Source organism: Rissa tridactyla, chromosome 2 (genome assembly GCF_028500815.1).
Source record: "Rissa tridactyla isolate bRisTri1 chromosome 2, bRisTri1.patW.cur.20221130, whole genome shotgun sequence".
Lineage (NCBI taxonomy): Eukaryota > Metazoa > Chordata > Aves > Charadriiformes > Laridae > Rissa > Rissa tridactyla.
The window spans coordinates 35,278,992-35,293,820 of NC_071467.1; the positions used below are offsets into that span (position 1 = coordinate 35,278,992).

The window sequence follows — 14,829 nt, forward strand, 5'->3', positions numbered from 1 at the left end:
TCAATTTCTGTTTTTAGTCTAGGGAACGAAGCATTGCTCTACTTAATGAGCATATTGCAGTAACATGCTGGACACTCTTAAGGAACTGGATAGTGAATTATTTAAATTTTTATTAGGCATTTTACCGTCTAACAAAATGTCAATTGGTAAAAACTTCTGCATGTTTTAGAACAAAATAATTTAATAATCTCTCATAGCTACTAACCTCTGAAACACTTCAAAATTTATTGAAATAATGGAGTAGCTGGTTTCTGAATTATTTGCGTTGAGTGTTTGAGTTTTGTAGCTGTTAATTTCCATTGCCTTCTTTCTGGAAAGCAAATTGAGGAAGCTTCTTAAAGAGCAAAGTTATCTAAGTGCATTTCTTTGCACTTTCCTCCCAACTGTAGTTTTTTTCTGTGATTAGCAAAATGGAAAGAGAAACATGGTTAAATATTCTCTGTGCTGTCCATTAAAATGGACAGGTGTTGTTCCTGGTATTTAAACTATTTTTTTTAATAGACTGAAATGAAAAATATTTAGACTGTGTTGACATTTCTTTTAGATAATTTTCTTAAGTTTAATTTTAGAAAAAAGTTTAAAAAAATTTTAGCAGATGTAAATATTGATGAAAATATGGATCTCAGGCTATATGTTCTGGACTATATTATTGATTGATGGATCAATTTAAAAACAGCATAGAGCTGACTTCTGATGTTGCTTTGCATGTGCATTTTTGGTGGTGGCACTCAGAGGCTTTTCTGAGCCTTGTGTATACTGAGTTAAACACTGATGTTGCTTTTTAAATGATGCTGGGTTTTGTGTTAGTTCATGCAGATGAATATGACTGAAATAAATCGAAATAGTACTTTCCAGAGTTTGGTAATAATAATAATAAACTGCTGTGAAATTGCTGAATTACAGCTTGTATTTTTTGCTTGACTTTGGTTTTTTCTTTGGTGTTGTGGTTTGGGCTGGACAGGCCACTGAAGGAAAATACTTAAATTTGGGGGGCTGGGGGGGTGGGTGGTGGGAGGAAGGACTGAAACTAATATTGCAAGTCTTCTTCTCCCATGTAAACAAAAAACAACTATTAAGTGTAAGTTTACAGCAGATGAACAGATGAAAAAGGAAAAAAAAAAATATTGGGTGTTTTTTTTCTGTTTGTGGATTGCCATTTTTCTTACACTTTCCCTGTTCCCAGGGTACTACCTCATTGTTGGGGTTTTTTTCTGCTATGTACAATTTTTTACCATACAAATAAAAACTTCCTGTTTACTGTCATGCCAGATTTTGGAATTGTCACTATTTAAGAAGCTTTCTGTCACAAGTAACAGAACCCTTTCTCTTTGAGGGTTCCTGATGCATGAAGTAGTATGTTCCGAGTTCATTAACCAAGTTGCAGTTTGAACTGGTGCAGTAAAGATTTGTGTAGCAATACTAGCTTGCTTTTGAAAGATGTTGAATAAAATAATCGGATCCCATGATGTAACTGGGTCATTTGAAATGTTAAGCAATCATTTATTTTAAATACACAAGGATTAGAAATCTGAGATGGCTAAACCGTAAAGCACACAGGAAACATGAGTTCTAGTGATTTCTTGACCATAAAAGGAGCAATGGCCAGGCAGAGTTATCTTCTACTTAGTAAATTTAAACTATTTTAGAAACTTGAAAGTGAAGGTTCTGGATCACAAGAACCAATAAAACTGAAGAATATTGGTGCAGCATGTGTATAAATGTAAAAGCACAAGGCATAAGAAGAGATTAGTGGTCTGGAGTACAGATACATTAAATTTAAGGAGTCTTCACAAAATTAAAATATGGAACCAGTAGTACAGCTGTCATTGTGCTACTGTTGAAGATGCATTCCTTGTGAAGAGTGTGACAGCTAGCAGTTCAGTAGAGAAGCAATTTTTCTCAAAAAAAAAAAAAAAAAAAAAGAGTAACAGAGGGGAAGATAAAAAATGTGCGCAGCTTAAATACATGGGGAAAGTGTATATGATGGGGGATGGAGAGATTGGAATAGGATCATCAGACTGATAGTTGAGGTGTTATCTTTATTAGAGTTGCAAAGCATTCTTTTTTTTTTTTTGCTTTGTTTTTAATTTTCTGTGACCTTTTCCTACTATCAACTTTTGCAGTTTTGATTTCATTACCTGCCAGGTTATATACCATTTAATTTCTGAGTTTTTCCACAGGTGTAGGTGCAAGAGGAGCATTGCCTTTCCCCCTTGGATACGGGTTTTATTTTAATGAATTGTATTGATGATTTCCTTGACAGAAAAGTAAAAAAAAAAAAAAAAACCAAACATGAAAGAGAATGCATACTAGTTTGTTTCCTTCCAAACTTGTTTTTGTGTAGGAATAAACTTTGGAACAGGTCTTTTGTTTCAGCTTTGTTGTCTCAACATTAACAGTCATTTTATTGGGAACTGATGGGGCTGTGTTGAGTTCAAGTCATAATTAGTTGTATAATTTGTGGTGCTATATCAATGCCTGTATGTAAAATACCAAGTTTGTTTCTTTCGAACATAGGCTTGATGTGTTAATTCACTTTTGTGATAGTTATGTTACTGATCGAGAGTTCAGAAGATTTGGCTGTGATTGGTGATTGATTTGATTAGTCCTGTGCTCCAGGAGTAAAGTTATGATCTTTCAGTCTGCAATACTAACAATTTTTTCCTCATTTCTTAGGTGGATTGTAGACATGGAAGGTGCTCCAGGAACACTATATGAAGGGGAGAAATTTCAGCTTCTATTTAAGTTCAGTAGCCGGTATCCTTTTGATTCGCCTCAGGTAACTGCTTTCTTCTTGCTTAACACTACCTTTAGGTTATAGCTGCATGACACATGCTAAATACTAGTATCATTCACATATCCTTGTGTGAGGTTTAGTTACTTTAATTTGTATTAAACACATTGTGCAAATTTCTTTTCTTTTAAAAATGAATCTGCAGTGAGGTATAGTGCTGTGACAGTCTATTTGGTTTCATGGGAGGTGCAAGAGCAGTGTAAACTGGAGGCTTCTTTGAGGTTGATATTCATATCACATGAAAGAGCAACACAGGATAAAGTAGGAAGGTCTCCTTCACTGCAGCATAGTAAACAACTGATTGCTGCTCTGTGCCTTCTCTTTTTGCTTCCAACTTCTTTTTTTTTTTTTTTTTCTAGTTTGTTTCTAAGCCTCTTGCATTTTCTCTGCTGACATTGTTAGTACAGATGGGGAAGTACTGTGCTTGTGGTAGGAATTCTCATAGGTACATTACATATTTAAGAGAGGCCTGCAAATCTAGTGGTTATAATTGAGGTGTATAACTGAGCAACTGTTATTTTCATGGCAACGTAAAGAACTGAAGGGGCAGCAATACTACTAGGCTGCAGAATGAGCTCTGTACATCTATCCCTCTATTACCTGAAGGGAATGTTACAAAAGGTGGCTGGTAAGAGTAGTGTTTGGCAATCACCCCCACTCCTCTGATAATGGAAGAAGAAAAGCAAGAGTGCCTTAGTTCTTGTCCTGTCTGTTTCAGCTCAAAGTTCCAAGAGTGATCTCTGACACTTTTGTCGTTGGTGTTGAAGCTGAAGCACACAGCTGTGAGAGACACTTAAACCTTAAAACATTACATGTTTTTAGGTACCATGATTAAAACTAGAATGCTGACATTTCAGTCTCAGGTTTTAAGGAACAAACTGGCCACCTGTACTTCCGTAGCCCATTAGGTTTGCAGTGAACTAGTCATAGGTGACCCATAGGAGAGTAGCCACTTTAGTTTGGTTCCAAGTAAGGTAGTTTGTACTCATTTCGCAACCTGTGTGTGTGGCTCTGTGCAATTTATTGTAAAACAGCAAGTTACATCCATATATGTACACTGAATTTTAGCACAGAAAACAGTTAAGAATTTGAGTACTGGATACTTGATTGTTGTCAATGGCTAGAATTTCCATTATAAAAATGCTGCTGTGCAATAAGTTCATTCTATATTACAAACCTTGGGGTCATAATTCTCTCTCCTGCAAATCTACTTACTGTGAGTTGACAGTTTACACTTCTGCTGCTTAATCACTTGTTTGTTTTCTGCATTTAGATGTATGTTGTCTGTCATAGTGTGCATGCTTTTACTTACCTGGTATGCCTAATTGTGGTTTTCCTATAAAAGAAAGACATTAGTTAAAAGTGAAATACATTACTGGATTTTGAAGGTAAGCTCTTCAATGTTTAAGAAATATCAATATCATAGAACACCAGGTTGGAAGGAACCTCAAGGATTATCTGGTCCAACCTTTTTTGGCAAAAGTATGGTCTAGACAAGATGGCCCAGCACCCTGTCCAGATGAATCTTAAGTGTCCAATGATGGAGAATCCACCACTTCCCTGGGGAGATTATTCCAATGGCTGATTGTTCTCAGTTTAAAGATCATTCTACATCCAGCTTTGCTGCTGCCTTAGGAACCCATCTCCCATTAGATAGCTTAAGCTTTCTAATTTCAGTTTCCTGTATGATGGTGTTGCTTCTTTCCTGTAGACAGTGGTGAGGTGGATGTGTTGTGTACGTGTATACACATTTGTACACATACGCATATCTGTATAACTTCGGAAACACTTAAGAGGCATCTGGGTATTATGGTTCTGAGTGGTAGAGTTTTATTATGTTATTGCATTGCATAAAAGATGACACCTATAGCTTCCAAAAATGAATGAACCTAACATGGTATTATTTAGTGTAAGTGAAAATGGTAGGTGCGCTTCTTAAATAAGATACTATTGTTTTCCCAAAAGCAATACAGTCTTATTTAAAATGTGGATTACAATTATGTTTGGTTTTTTTTTAGGTCATGTTTACTGGAGACAATATTCCTGTTCATCCTCATGTTTATAGCAATGGTCATATCTGCTTATCCATTCTAACAGAAGACTGGTCCCCAGCTCTCTCAGTGCAATCTGTTTGTCTTAGCATTATTAGCATGCTTTCCAGCTGCAAAGAAAAGGTATGGGGTTTTTTAGCACTGTTGGAGTAAAATAAGTAAAAATTAATAGTTTTTTACTTTGCAAAGTGAGACTTTCATTTCTCAAATTCTAAAATAGGCAAAACTGCTATATCTACGTTTCTACTACTGAAAAAATGCTAAGTTAGAACTGCAAAATAAACAGTGCAGTAAGTACTTTGCGTCTTTTTTCATGGTAACCTGCTCATATATCATTATTGGAAAAGAGGATTGAATGGAACCCTTCTAGTTGTACTAATTGTGAAGTTCAATCATGTTTTAGGACAATTCTTTGTAAATTGATTCTGTCTGTAAAGGGTAGTGCAAAATGACTATCAAAATGTCTTCAGTTCAGATGTTTGTAAGGCTTTGCAGCTGTACTATGTCAGTGACCTTGATCATTTTAATTTCAGCAAAGTAAATGGTGCTAAGCTGCTTTTTTGGTCATAGATGAGTGGCAATGATACCTTAGACTGTTTTTTGTAGAGAGACAACCCTTTTACTCTTGACCATTTATTTCCAAGTGAAATGTCTGTGGAAGCTAGATGTGGTCAGAGTTGTACATCTGTGCTATCCAAACATACCTATTTATGTCACTTCCCAATCAGTCCTTGTCATGTGTATGTGGTAGAAAAACACCCCCAAAATGGCTTTGTGTTGTATCCTATGACTTTAGTTTTGCATAATGATGACATTTAAGAAGAACGCTGAAGAATAAAAAGTATTGATAAGATATAGGTGTTTGGTTTAGTTATTTTCTCACCCACTCCAAACTTAGACCTATGGATGGGAATTGTATCTAGTATATGAGAATTAGATTCCAGACTGCAAAGGAATTTCATTTGGGTTTTTTGAACAACACCTGTTCCTTTCTTGTGCGTTTCTTTCTTTATTTTATTTTTTTAAATTTTTTTTCTTGCCCTGTCTGTCTCCAAACTGTTTGATATTTTTCATTAATTTTTTGCTTGGAGTGTCTCCAGTAAGAATTGTTACCTGGGTCCTTAAGAGATTTTTCTTGACAAAGGTCTAGCCCTGCCTGTTACCTCATTTTCAATGCATTCACGTGGTAGCCTTTCGTAAGCTTATTAAATAGCTTATGTATTACAGTATAAGGATTGTTTGATTATTTGCAGGTCTTTTCTTTTGTTGCAGAGGCGACCTCCAGATAACTCATTTTATGTAAGAACATGTAACAAGAATCCAAAGAAAACAAAATGGTGGTATCATGGTAAGTATTTACCTAGGACCAGGAATTTTGAAGTTTTTTTTAGGTTGAAGGCAATTAAAATGTAGGAAAGTAGGATAAATGCATTTAAAGCCTTAAACTCATTTTTAAATTTCAAAAAGTTATTAAAATCCTGAGATACTCTGCTGTGATCTTTTTATATCAAATTTTAATAATTCCTGATGGAAATTTAAACAATACAGATTTATATGTTTTAAATTGTAGGACTGAATTTGAATGAAAGTTCTGGTAAACTGTATTAGTCCATGACAAGTCTTAAGTTTGGGGTTGGGGAAGGTCCATAATAAAATGAGGTTTAGCTCTAAAACCAGGGCTTTTTGTAGCTGTTGGTAATGCATTAGAAGCTTTTACTGTGATGTTTGTATGTTTGTAAACAGCTAAGTGTTTTAATAGATTTCTACTGTTAATCGGAATTTCAAATGTTGGACAGTTGGCTGACTTAAAGGCTCTTAAGAACTAATAGTCAATATTACAGTAATGAGATTCTACATGTACGTGATAAAAAAAAATACCGTACTTAAATTGCTATGTATAGTTCTACAGTGTCTATACTGCTAATGTGTTGTTTTGGCTTGGGATTTTCGTTTTAGTTTTGTTTGAGGTTTTTTTTGGTTGGTTGCGTTTTGTACATTTTATTTTTGGGGTTTTTTTGTTGTTTTTTTTTTTCTTCTCCTTTACCTGTGCTCTCTGTCTGGCATTATACTGTGTGGTTTCTTTCTTCTGCCCCAACATGTTCTTGTCTTATCCACTCCATTAGTGAAGAAAGAAAGGAGGATGGGGTAGAGACAGGCTATGCTTTTCCTCTCTCTTGTTGGTCAACACTTTCTTTGCTTTCCCTAGGAAAATACTGTACAAATGGTAGTTATTGGAAGCCCGTGTATTTTGGGAAGGGATGTGTTAGCACACAGTACTACCTGTTCTAGGGTGGTGCAGGAGGAGTCGATCCCATCACTATGTTTCACTGAAGTCTCCATCATAAGACATCTCTGTTTTTCACTGCCTCCCCACCCCAGGACATGTTCTGCCTCCTACATGAAATGAGACCAGGTATTTTGAGACAGTGGGAGTTAATGACTGGAGAGGCAAGTGACTTAAGGGCAAAACCCTTAGATTCTTAAAAGCCCACAGTTGCCTTAACAAAAAAAGCTTGAGAGATTCATAATACTTGCTGAGACCCATGTGTTTTTTGATATACGGTAATGTAACAGAATATAACTCTGTTTCTCATAATACTCTAATAGTATCTCTGAAACAAGGTGACTTCAGTTACACTAAGAGGAGTGCTGTATGTCATGGGATTAAGAGATATTTAAGAAACTCAGAACTGTTTATCATGTGGTCGTGCTTTAAATCGTTTTTAAAATTGACTCCAAGAATAGTAAACCTGTTGCCTGCAAGGCTGGGTTTTTCACTGTTACCAGATTATTCAATAGTCATTTTCTCTTCTCCTCCTGTTTTTGCACTCTTGTAATGTGTTTGGTGCTTCTCCATTTCTAGTTTTGCTTTCTCTTTATTGGCAATTTTGGGAGTGTTTCTAGTAAATATTTTTATTTTCACTTGCTAGTTATTTTTAAAGAGAAACAAGTAAAGTTTCGTTCATTTGCTTTATCTTGTGATTAAAGTATGTTCTGTCTACTTTGAATTTGTACTAGTCTCGTTTTGATTCAAGATTGAAGTCTATCAAGGAGAACAGCCTGCAGATACTACTTTGATTTCTTACTCATGAAATTCAATTTGAGTTAAACAAGCAAAGCACCAAATGATTATGAAAGGAAATGTGGGCTGTCTTACTCTGGAAGTTGCTATATAATTGTGGCTCAAAACCATCAAACTGCTTATAGTCCACTAAACAAGTCATTTAATTACTGTGAAGTAACTACACAATAGCTGTTTTCTGAAAGTCAGAAAATCCTACCCCTCCCCAAATTCAGAGCAACCTAAACGTCAACCTGTTGCAAGAAAAAGCAAGTCAGTTCATTTAAATAACTCCTACTGTTTTGCTTCATAATATTTTAATTTGTTTAACTTTCTTTTTTAGTACTAATTACAAAGGAGGTCATGATTCATTGGACTTCCCCCCCCCATTAAATTCTTACATTAAAAAATAAAACATGCTTGATGTCCATTGAATACAAATTTTCTTAAATGCTAGAGGGTTTTTCCTTCAAGTTTTGCGTGTCACTTGCTCCTTCTCTCAGTTGTAAGTAATTTTGTTTCTCTTCTGTGGACATAAGACTGCCAAGGCCTGATCTTTAAATTTTCAGTGTTTTCTTAATGGGTTTGAAGAAATGGTGGGTTACACTAAAATGGGAAGTGTAGCTTGCCTGCTAATTTTAACCACCTCTCTTTGGAAAAAGAACTGTCTTCAATGTTACATACACCTGAAAAGATTTACAAGCCCTTGGAAAAGATGATTCTGCCATCTTCATTTTCTGCCCCTTCAACTCAAGTGTCACATATCTGATCTTGTGGTTGAACCACTTTGGGCTGATAAATTAGGGGAGAAAAAACAATCCCAACCAAGAAGGAAAACCAGCCGTCCAAGGGTAACCACTGGGTGAAATAAATACAAGAACATGTGGAGGGAGATGCAGAATGGTTCTGCCCTTTCTGTTGTCAGCTAGCAATTGGCCTGGTTTAGCTTTAATGTGAAATTGAATCCCTGTGTTCTGATGAGAAAGGAGGAAGACTGTAATCACTTTTAATATATGCATTTGAAGGAAAACTTTTTTTTTCCCCCAGTAAGTGCCTGGAATTTATTTAGCTGGGAGCAAATAGTGCATGGTTGGCTGATGTAAAAGCAAACCAATGTGAACACAGAGGAATAAAGTGGCACTTTGAAATATATTCTGACATGTAAACAAGTGTCTCTGTGCATCTAGTTTATTACAGAGTTTTTAATCTCTAATTTCATCCCTGCCCCAACAAAGCGATTTGCTTCATAAGCCTTGTTTGCTACAAACTGTTGTCCTCACAAGCCCTGTTTCAAAACTTCTGATCTTTGATAACTAAAAATATTTCTAGTTTGTCTGCCATACTCAACATCTGCTTCAACTGTACATTGAATTTCATGTCGAATTTCAATCTGAGTTGATTATGTTGTGTTAAAGACAGAGGAGGATCTCCCAGATACAGTTTTCTTGGGCATCCAGGCTGAAAATGGTTTCATAAAGCTGTTGCCTGGCTTTGATGTTGTCAGGAAGTAGATTTTTGTGAAAAAAGAGGGCAATGGTGTTTGTTTTAAGCAAGCACCTCCTTACTGCTTTTGGGTTTTGCATTTTGGGGTTTTTTTTTGTTTGATTGTTTGTTTTCTTTTTGGTAGGAAGTGTTTTCTCTGGTATTTGGTCTAAGCTTCTAGTACACAGTCTAAATACCTCTTCTATCAGTCTTGCATCCTTGTCCAATCTTTTTTACATGTACAGTACCCTACTATCAAAATGAAGAGGGTTTTTACATGTAATAGTATTGATGACATAATGTTTTCCAGTGAGAATGTAGCTGCTGTTATTGGCTGATACTTTACGGTAAACAGTAAAAATACCCTTTATGAGGCTACGTTTTCTAAGTGTGCAAGGTTACAAGTGCATTAAAAATAACCACACAGTAAGATTGTTTTCTCTTAACAAGCTTAACATTTACTGTTACCAAATGCAAATATACTGCAGGTTGATGTGTGGAAGTTTAAAAGGGAGAGCTTTCACAGGCAAATATTTATTTTAATATTGAGCATTATGCAGAAAGGTTGGCATAGAATATGTTTTTTGGTGATATGTTCTGTCCAATCACAGTATCTAAAATTTGGTGAGTGTAAGTTATTTTCAGGTGTAAGATTTTAGGATTATAGTAGTAACCTATTATTTTTCCATAATTCTGTCAGCTATAGTTCATGTTGATTCTTGAGAAATAAATAAATATATACATACATACATATATATGTATATATGTATCTATAAAGGGTTGAGAATGCATGAGAAGCCCACTCTGCCAGCTTTTATTGTTATATATTCCTTATAAAAGGATTTCTCAGTTTGATAGCTGCTGCGCTTCAGGGGGGTAAAATGCTAAGCATATTTGGTCTTTCATTTTCCTGATGAGTGGCTTTCTAGATACTGAATGTGGAAATTACTGTCCTTTTAATGGAATATTTGCTAATACTAATATGCCTGGGGGTGTATGTGTATTTTAGAAGTTTTATGTTTGGTATTCTCTCCTTTTTTTCCTGAGTCATTATTGACCAAAAGCTCAGAATTAGTCAATTGGTGTATTTCCACTGCATGTTACTGTCTATGCTGGGAATCGTTTCTGCGTACAGCACCTTGCTAATTTGGACTTGGAATGTTTATATGTTTTCCATAAATGCTCTTCTTTTATTTTAAAGATGACACATGTTGATGCCACCATTTTGTGATCCTCGTAGCAGAAGATAGTCCTACTGAGAAAATGAGCACTTTGATCATTCAGTCTTTGAACTTTAACCTTTGACTGGAAGTGACCTATAGGCAATGAAGACTACTTCCTTTGACTGCATTTTTACTAGTGTGCATTCTGGGCGCATGTTGATCGCTGGTTCAGTCCATGCAACTGACATGCTTTTATTAGTCATACAGTATTAATGCAGGTGTCCAGAAATGTCAGAATAATTCCATTATTTTTATTTTAAGCTTTTGAAAGAATTCCAGGTCTTCATATATTGTGCAATAACACTGAGCTCCTTGGCGGTTTTGGTGCATCCATTGCCGGCAATGGACATTGTACCAGGGAAAGGTTTTGCTCCTGCCAGAAAAAAAGATACATGCATGACAGCTTTTGAAAGTTTTGGATATATTTGGATTATAAGCAAGGGATCTACCATTACCTTAAAAGCCACCCCATTCTTTTATATTTGGATTCTATGCACTGTGATGACAAAACTAGCAGCATGAGTTAACATGCTTAGCTGAAGGACTGTAATAAGGTCATTGCATATTTATTAAATTGTTTATCTGCTGTCAAATTATTTTGACATGGAAGGCTTTTCAAATGACATTGGCAGAGAGGTACAATGTTATCCCTATGGTGAAATAAAACTACTTTTTGTATATAGTTATTCATATCTCTGAAGCAAAGGTATGAGTAATTTAGGGTATGAGTGATTTAATCAAGAATTTATTTTGGAGATAGGAGAGGATGGCAGTGATATAACTGAACTTGCTGCAGTCCGTAATTGGGCTTGTAATTTGTACTTTAGAGCTTTTTCCAAATAGATTGCACACTGTTATTTCCTGCTAGCCATCAGCATGAGCCCTACTGCCTACACCAATATTTCATTTATTTATGTGTTTGAAAGCAATCCATATAACATTTTTTGTTTGCATTCACTGTTTCTTTTGTTGTTGTATGTCATGTTTGAATGTTACAAAACAATATTTTGATTGAAAAGCTTTGTCAGAAGATATTTTCATGTAAATTATTTCTTTATCTTGTAAGCATCATCTTGTCTTTTAATCCTGTACTATAAAAAGAAAAAAATACATTTTTGACAGAGGCTTAATGTTTTGACAAAAAAGTGTGGACCTTCTTATTTAAGTTTAGACTAAAGTATATTTTCTTAACTTGCTTGTCCCACGCAGCCATACCAATTTTTTTCCAGGCTTTTACTTCACCAGAAAAGGGGAAAAAGCCTAAAATCAGATTGACATTTTTCTATGGAGCAACGTTTATTGAAATGATAGTTGTTCTCACCACTCTGTAATATTTTGATACTGCAATTAGGTTGTCTTTTTAGGAAGCACTTTTATAAACTTAATACCTTTACACATATGCAACATTTCTATAACTTTTTTTTACTGTTGCCTTATCGTTGCACTCAAAAAAATTCAAATGATTAATGTATGAATGTCTAAATTAAGTAACTACTTGATTTAAAAACAAGCAAACAAAAGCCAAAAAAAAACCCCAAACCCAACCCAGAAGGACTATCTACAATAGCAAACAGAAAATTGGCTAAAAATACTGATTATTTTTTTTTTCTTACTGCTGTATGATAACTGACAAGTTTTATAGCCTTGTACATACTTCTCTGTTACCTAATGTTTAAAACCTTTTAAAGTATAGATGCTTAACTCAGGGTGGATAGAGTTCAGATGGATTTGCTTCAGAGAAGTATTTTGTACAGCAACTGAGTTACGGATATTGCCAGTGAAGTGAGAATACAATATACTTCAGGAACTGCTATTTTTTCTACTGTATTGAAAATATCTCTTGGCCTTTAAAACTCAATGGTAAAAATCTAGCTTTGGATATAAATTTGATGTGTGTATATATTTTCACAATGAGCCTTTAAAACATAGAATTCAGTTTCTTTTAAGAGCCAAAAATAATAATTTTAAACAAATGAAATAGTTCTGCTCCTAACTTTTTATTTAGAGAAATTGTATTGTTGTGAGTTAATCAAACTGGTTGTTTTTGGAAATGGTTCATATGAAAGAGCAGTAATCTGATACTTAATCTGTATATTCATGTTTACTGCTCTGTATTGATTGAAACGATTGACACATCGTCGAGAAATTAATGTATGAATGGTTCACATAATGGATCCTATCAAATAGTCCACAGGAAAGAGACCTTATTGTGACACAAGGTATTGTCTATGAAGAAATGGTTCAAGTTCATCTTCTCAGATTCATGTATCTTTTCATGTGGTGACTTGCCATACTACAATACGTGGTTTCAGAGAAGCTTTATGACATACTGTATGTATTTTGTTGAAGATGTGCGTTGTAGTGCAAAGCGTAATACATTTTATTGATCTATCACATGAACTACAATGAAGTTAAACAACCAAATTTATGCTGCTCTTTAATAACATCACCCTCCCACTCCCTCCCCCCCCCCCCCCCCCCCCCCCCCAAAAAATGCAAGGTAGATTAGAAGAGAATGTACCTCAAGTCTTTTAGTTTACAGTAGAAATGCCTCCACTGGTTCTCTTGTCGCTCTGTGGGTAAGTTCACCTATATGCAGAGGGACAAGACAAAGCCGATGTACCACTCAAGCCCTCAAAATAATGCAACTATTCTGACAATGCTATGATGTCCTGAAATAGGGCTTGAATTAGATGAAGGTGGTGCCATCCTTTCTGTAGGGTGACCCTGTGTACATAACTGTCTTTCACTTGGAATTTCTCACATGAAATGGTTACAGAATTGGCTTGAAACGATCTTGCTTTTATTTTGTGTCAATGTTCATGTTGTTAAACACTTTGTTTTGTGTTTAGTGTCTTTATACTACAACACAATAAATTCTTGTTTTAAAATAGATTACTACCCTTGAATGGAAATACGTGTGGACCTTTTCATGGTGGAGTGCGGAAGCACTGTTCCTTATATTCAGCTACTCTTGAGACAAAGCTGTCAGAAATTCCAAAATGCTGTAATAGATATCAAGGGAGGAATTTGGATAATAGTGAGGTGTTTTCTCTTTTCTCCAGAGAGTATCTGTTTTAACAGCTGAAGGAAATAGTTTCTTAAAAAAAAAATAAATCACTAAGATATGGCGCTTTCATTTCATGTAGATGATCAAATAGTTCCTTATCATAGTTCTTTGCCATTTGACAAATACTTCGAACATTGAATGGGGAGTTTCAGATGCAGAAATCTTGTTTGCTTCCAGTGGTGGGAAGAGAGTTTCTGTTACTTTGTTAGCGTATGTCAGGACTGTTAAATGAAACTTTTGCTGCCTCATATCTAAATTGCTTTCAGTTTTGTACAGTGTTTTGTTTTTTTTTTTTTCAAGAGGTGATGGCTTCTGTTTCAGAACAAGTAAGGCACTTTCTTCATACCTAAAACCCCCTATATTTGTGCAAAATTGTTTTTAACATTCACATATCATATATTATGAACGCTGTTCTGGATGTTTGATTTTTAGTTATTACTTTATTTGAAAGTCTGACAAAATATAGTTCACACCTCAGTTCTTAAAGGTGTGGTCTTAGGAGACCATAAAATTTCCAGGTCAGTAATAGGATTTTAAAGAACAGATTAAACAAATGTCTGTCAGGAAGGGTTTAAATGTAATTGATAATAAGGCTTTCCAGTCATATTCTTGGTGATTTTTTTTTGTATATGTAAATATTTATTAAAATAAACGGTGTTTTAAAACATGGAGGGGAGAGGAGGGGATGGGGACCAACACCTGTGGCACTCATGTTTCTTAGAGCATGTCCTGTTGATATTAAAAGCTTTGTGATAATGCAGCTATATAATTTCTAGCTTTGTTGGGGGGAAGCCAGTATAGTTTTTGCCTCTTCTGGTGAAGCAATTCAGCATTATGTTGTGCTTGTGCACTGACAAATCCTGATTATTCTAAACAAGATAGGTTTGAACGAACTTTCTTTTAAAACCAGTTACTTTTAACCCATATCACTCAATCCAGTTTGGGTTTGCTGTCATAGCAGTGGTACCTGAACAGTGTTGAACTGGATAAGGAGAATTAAGCCGCCTTAGTGACATTCCATCTCCAGCTGCAGCTACGCAGCAGGGTGGGAAGAGTGATTTGGGATTTGGTTTGTGTGCCAGGGACTTGTTAGCCTGTTGTTTCCAGGACTCCCACGAACTTTCCAAATCATCAGGCTTTATAATACC

The 14,829-nt window shown here is 35.3% G+C and overlaps 1 protein-coding gene across 2 annotated transcripts in view; it reads left to right on the forward strand.

Moving 5' to 3' along the window:
• Positions 1-13,506, forward strand: part of UBE2W (ubiquitin conjugating enzyme E2 W) — a 31,645-nt gene extending 18,139 nt beyond the window's left edge. The window contains exons 3-6 of one of the 2 annotated variants that reach the window (XR_008464673.1): positions 2,677-2,779; positions 4,813-4,968; positions 6,099-6,193; positions 10,590-13,506. Coding sequence is in view for 1 of the 2 variants with exons in the window: in XM_054189926.1 (XP_054045901.1) it covers positions 2,677-2,779; positions 4,813-4,968; positions 6,118-6,193; positions 10,590-10,603 (349 nt within the window). In the remaining variant the exon portion in view is untranslated. The remainder of the gene's footprint in view (positions 1-2,676; positions 2,780-4,812; positions 4,969-6,098; positions 6,194-10,589) is intronic. The other variant, XM_054189926.1, reaches the window with a different exon arrangement.
• Positions 13,507-14,829: the final 1,323 nt, after the last annotated feature.